General features: G+C 46.2%; 1 protein-coding gene across 1 annotated transcript in view; it reads left to right on the top strand.

Moving 5' to 3' along the window:
* The first annotated feature begins 681 nt into the window (after positions 1-681).
* Positions 682-6,000, top strand: part of LOC140191253 (3',5'-cyclic-AMP phosphodiesterase 4B-like) — a 316,368-nt gene continuing 311,049 nt past the window's right edge. Inside the window, exon 1 of the mRNA XM_072248489.1 lies at positions 682-1,803. Within this exon, the coding sequence (XP_072104590.1) occupies positions 1,583-1,803 (221 nt within the window). The 5' untranslated portion in view covers positions 682-1,582. The remainder of the gene's footprint in view (positions 1,804-6,000) is intronic.

Genomic DNA, 6,000 nt, shown 5'->3' with positions numbered 1-6,000 from the left:
TCCTCCTTCAGTTGAGTCTATCTGCCCTCAGTGCTCCCCCCCACCCCCCACCAATTTGCTGACTTCCTTTTTCAACCCTGTCTGGGCCACTCCCTCCCCGTCTGTGAACCCTCTCAGGTTGTGGAACTCTTCCCGCATCAATCCTTAGACAACTGTCCTTCGGAAACTAAGATTCCTCGACCCTCAATTTGTGAGATTCCTCTCCTTCAAAGTATGACTTTCCCCGTCAATCTGTTGGTCTCTTCCAGACTTCGGAGATCACCCCTCCTCCCAAAACTCTCTCAGACCTCTCACTCCAGAACTCTCTCCTTCAGCCTCCATCTACTCTCTCTCTCCGATTTAGGACCCCTTCACACCCTCGCTGCAGGGCTATTGACTGATCATACTTCTTTCCACGGTGTTCTATTGAATTACGCATCCTTACTTCGCCCGAAAATAAACATCAAATGCACCAAAAAAAAACCACATCTCCTCTCTCAAAGTCTTTACATGAACAGAAACAGCGAACTCCAAGAAGGAAGCATATTACTCATCCCTCCTTGGTCCTGGCTGAGGCACGTCTGCGCTGTGCTGGGATCTTCGCCCTAGACGAGAGCAATGAAAATAATTGGGTTGGGCTGAGGGGAAAGGAGCAGAGAGAGAGCGAGCGAGCGAGAGAGAGAGAGAGAGAGAGAGAGAGAAGCAGGTGGAGAAGGCGGCGATGGCAGGGGATTGGGAGAAGCAGTTGTGGGCTCTCAGAGTGGGTGACAGAGAGCGCTCGCGAGTACTGCTCATCCACCGAGGCTAATCTTCAGTGTGTGAGGGAGAGGGAAGGTGTAGGACAGAGGCAAGCTGAGCTCGGCAGCATTGGGCGCCCACAGCGAGCCCCAGCAGGAGAGTAACGCGCAGCGAGTGCGTCTGCGAGTTTGGCGACAAGGGGCGGATATTATTGACTGCTACAGCGCACGGATGGGGGACCCGGTGCTGATGAAGAGCCGCTAGAAGTTTATCGGCGATACGCAGAATCCCCGGGCAGGACGGGGCTCGAGAGAAATGGGGCTAACACGTCGACTTGACTGAGCACAGTAAGAGCCCAAACCAGCGAATGCTGGCGCAGAGGGACAGGATTGGCTGCTGACTGACTCGGGATTACAAACACAAGATGCAGCCAAGGGGAAGGGCAGAGGCGGCTTCAAGAATCTGATCAACACGGGGTACTGTGACAAATATAAAGGTTGGAGCGGATCGTGGAAGAAAAGTGAAGTAAGGGGAGAGCAGGCGGGATCTCAGAAGAAAGGTTGGAAAACCAAGAGGGCACGTACTGTGGATGAAGAGTGCGCATCTCAGGACACGAAGCGCTCCGAAGCCTGGTCCAAGTGAGATGTGATTGCCCCGGGTGCGTGGATAACGGAGGGAGTCACCTGCAGAGTGCGAGACGGTGGGCTGATGAGGTGACCCGACCTCCCTCTGGTCTGTAGTTCTCACCCGTTCCATCTCGACCCTAATTTTCTGTCCGTCCCGGGTGGAATTCCGCCGGGACTGCCCGGCGCTGGGATCTGCTGGAAGCTGCCTCTGAGCCGTCCACTCACTGGTCTCTGAGAAAATGGATCCTCCGTCGTGCTCGCTGAACACGCTGAAACCCCCTCAGCACTTGTGGAGACAGCCCCGGACCCCAATCAAAATCAAACACCGCGGCTACTCGGACACCGACCGGCATGTGCACCGACAGATGGAGCGTTCCAACGCCGTGGATACGAGCGACAGGCCCGGCCTGAATAAATCTCGCATGTCGTGGCCTTCTTCCTTCCAAGGAACCCCCCGGCGGTAAGAAATAACTCAATTTCCTGATAGCGAAATTTCTGTGTAACGCGAGTCGCGCTGACAGGGTTCGCTCTGGAGGTTCGCTATGATAGTGTATATAGATTGTCAGTAGATCCCAAACCCTCCCGAGTTAGCACAAAGGCACGGCGTTAAAGTTTTTCCAAAGTTTTTTTAACCGTTTATTAAAATGTGGAGTGTTATATTAGTCCATCCCAGGGTACAGGTAGTGCTCATCGTGACGGGGCAGTGCGAGGGCAGCTGGGATAACGTCTATCTAATGGGTACAACAGTCTAACCCGTGGCGGCAGGGTCTGTCCGGACAGGGCAGCGTCCAGTGGGTGCTGTGTCTGTCCCGTGGCTGCAGGTTATAATCAGCGAGGCAGCGTCTGGGCAGTGAGGAGAGTGTTCAGTAGTGTAGAGCCTGGTGAGCTTTTGCTATGGTTGCTTGTTGCTGGCTGATGTGATTCCATGATATTCATGTGTGAAATTGTTATTACGTCATTTGCATAAACTACCAAAATACACAAATCAAATTCCCTTCTCAACGCTGCCTGCCTACAACACACATATCAAATATGCTTGTATTTTAAAGCCTCTTTAATGATTGTTTTGGCCTCCTCCCCACAACCTATTAGGGTGATGTAGCACAGGAATCTCGTGGTGGCAAGTTCCAACTGGCTATACACCATGTGTGAAGTTGGCGTTTGAATGGTGTCCCAGCCGTTGCTGGTGAACGCAGCAGGCCAGGCAGCATCTCTAGGAAGAGGTACAGTCGACGTTTCAGGCCGAGACCCATCGTCAGGACACGCCAGTCCTGACGAAGGGTCTCGACCTGAAATGTCGACTGTACCTCTTCCTAGAGATGCTGCCTGGCCTGCTGCGTTCACCAGCAACTTTGATGTGTGTTGCTTGAATTTCCAGCATCTGCAGAATTCCTCGTGTTTGCAATACCACACATGTTTACTTTCTGAGATTCGTAGCTCTCCCTCAGGTCCCACGGGCGAGTTGATAATGAAGTCAACCCACAATAGGAATACCACTTCCCCAGCCCCAGTCTTTGATGTATACAGTACCAGCAGATCCATCTGAGTTTCTGCTGCTTGTGATTTCAAGCCTCATCAATATCTATACATATTCAAAACAGTTATCTGTTATTCAAAAATCCTTTTTCAATATCTGAGTGTATTTTCAGTACTAACTAGTTTAGTTGTGACTGGCATCTGACCTTCCAGAGATTTGGTGGTTAATTCTAATCAGACCCCACCTCCCCAAGTAATGGAGCAAAATGATCAAACTTTAAATATTTTTCATTGAATTTTGTTCATATTAGCTGTGGTTCCTAATTTACCACTCATTTATTAAAGGTACCTATTATGTAATAAGGTAATTCAGAATATAACTGAATTCTTTTTTACATCTTTTATGGTTACATTGAAGCTTTTACTTGGACTCCTATGCATATTTCCAAGGTAAGAAATTGTGTGGGGATGCTTTTAATTAGATCTTTTGCATCTTGATTTCTTTGCTTTCTTGAGCCAAGATTTATAGGCTCTGTAGACTGTGCTCTCAACCTGTGAGAATTTTACAGTCTCTTCATTTTTATCAAAAGGTTGGAGGTTAAATTCCAGTATTTCAGGTAATATGAGTTTATATAAATTTATTAAACTGTGCGTTACTGTTGTAGGTTTCTGACAGAAATACTGAATGTGAACATGTAGACAGGAACACCTTTTATCTTGTAGACATTGTCGCAAGCAGTGGCAATAACATTTGTTGCTAGAGCATTTATACTGATGATTAGAAAGAAGACAAACTTTCTGGAGAAATATTTTTAAACTCATTTATTGCTTTTCATTCTTCAAAATTCTCCTGAATTGGTTTAGATATTTAACAAATTTTTATAAAACAATGCGAAAATTGCATGTATAAGTATGTTATTGAGTAATTTGAGTTTTTTTTTAGCTTATTGAGTTCTGTTGGCTAATATTGTTAGGTATCTGGAAATTATGCAATACAGTGCGATTTTATCAAATGTCACGTACAGTACTGTGCAAAACTCTTAGGCACACATATATACAGCTCGGCTGCCAAAGACCTTTGCTCTTTTCTGTAGTAATTCTAGGTATTGCAGTGCTGCAAAAAAAAAAACAAATATCATGACATATGTAAGTGATGATAAACCTAATTCTGATATACGTCTCTATTGTGGACCGAGAGTGGAAAGGGGGCAGGGAGAGGGGAATCATGGTTGGAAAAAGGGGAAGGGAGAGGAGAGGAGTGGGAAGCACTAGAGAGACATCCTGTAATGATCAATAAACCTTGCCTGGTTTCTCAGGGCTGGGTGTGTCTGCACCCGGATCACACACCCCCCCCCCATCTCTGGCACCCCTCTTCCACCTGTGTCACACACCTCCCGCAGAGCTCCATCCTCACCATCCCCAACATCCTTTGCTCCTGCCAGATTTACAAACTCACTCTCTGCTCCACATGGACAAGTACAGTACTGTGCAAAGGTCCTGGTCATATGTATGTGCCTAAGACTAATGCATAGTACTATATGTCTGAGGTGAAAGACAAGGGTAGGTGGTTTGGATGAACTGAAGGTAGGGGAGATACCTAATATCTTCCAATACATTGACTGAGAGATGCCAGTTAAAGTTTGAGTTCATTCAACTGTGCTTCCTTCATAATGTTTTTTTCCAGATTCTATCAATCCCTAATGTGGGACCTCAGCATTTATCTCCAGAGGTGTCTTCCTACTCAACTTCAGATTATACCTACCTTTTCATAGTAACAAAACATAGGATCACATTCCCAATACCTTTTAATGCCTCTGACTCACTGCTGTGGGAGACCTAATTAATGCACTTAATTTATTTAAAAAAAGTAATATTTTCACCATTCTACAGAAAGATAACTTTCTTCCACACTATATGTCTACATGTGCAACAAGGTTCACTGTGTGAGAGGACTATACTTGAATAATTTTCCTTTCTCAACGGAAACTGTATGCACAGTTGGCTCTTCCTAAGATTCCTTTTGAGAAGAAGGTGGTATAGAACATGAATTTTTGGGGATATTTATTTACCATTAGATTATGAGAACACTCAGTCCTCTTTTATTGTCATTTAGAAATGCATACATACATTGAGAAATGATACAATGTTTCTCTGGGGTGATATCACAGAAAACAAGACAGACCAAGGACTAACACTGACAGAACCGCATAATTATAACATATAGTTACAGCAGTGCAAAGCAATACTACAATTTGATAAAGAACAGACCATAGGCACAGTAAAAAAAAAGTCTCAAGTCCCGAGTCGATCGACTCCCGAGTCCCCGATAGCAGGCGGCAAAAGGGAGAAACTCTCTGCCATAAATCTCCAGGCACTGTCAACTTGCTGATGCCTTGGAAGCAGCCAACCCTGAGTCCATCCGTCCGAAAACTCCGAGCTTCTGAGCAGCCTCTCCGATACCGCCTCCCGAGCGCCATCCTCTGCCGAGCGCCTTCGACCTCCCCCCGGCTGCTGAGACACGCAAAGCCGAGGATTTCGGGGCCTTCAGCTCGGAAGATTCCGGTTACCACACAGTAGCAGCGGCAGCGAAGCTGGGCATTAGCTCAGTAATCTGAAGCAGCATCATTTTCACTCGAGCTACAATATTACCATACTCATTCAACTTCAGTTGATTTGGAAAGTTAATGATACACAGGAGTTAGTTGCCCTGCAGAACTCCAATCAGGCCCCTGTCCTTTACCTTAGTAGATGACATGAGACTTTAAGAGTGAATGCCATAGTTCATTGAAATAGCACCAGTTTATAATTCAGAATATGTATATATGTTACATAAAGGGATGACTGCATGAAGCCACCCAAGAAGCTTACTGATTTCATACCAATCTTCGGGTACTTACCTACTGCCCGTTATGCCACTGGCTTTTCCAGCATCAGTGAAGGTCCTCCTTCTCTATCTGTCCTTAGCCATGCACAGATGTACAAGCATTCTTCATTGCTGTTTCTGTAACAGTTTTGTTTGTCTGCGTTATTAGTCTTGTGCTGAACCCCCTGATCCTAAAGCACCGGTGGACCACTCTTAGTCTGACCTCTACCCTTTAACCTGTTTGGCATGGATGACCCTATCAAGAGCCAAGCATAAACCCCTGACTCCAGCCAACGTAGCTCTCCAGATCATGGAAGC

This window comes from Mobula birostris, chromosome 32, assembly GCF_030028105.1.
Source record: "Mobula birostris isolate sMobBir1 chromosome 32, sMobBir1.hap1, whole genome shotgun sequence".
Lineage (NCBI taxonomy): Eukaryota > Metazoa > Chordata > Chondrichthyes > Myliobatiformes > Myliobatidae > Mobula > Mobula birostris.
Note: the sequence above shows the minus strand (reverse complement) of the source record. Positions and strands in the feature narration are given on the sequence as shown.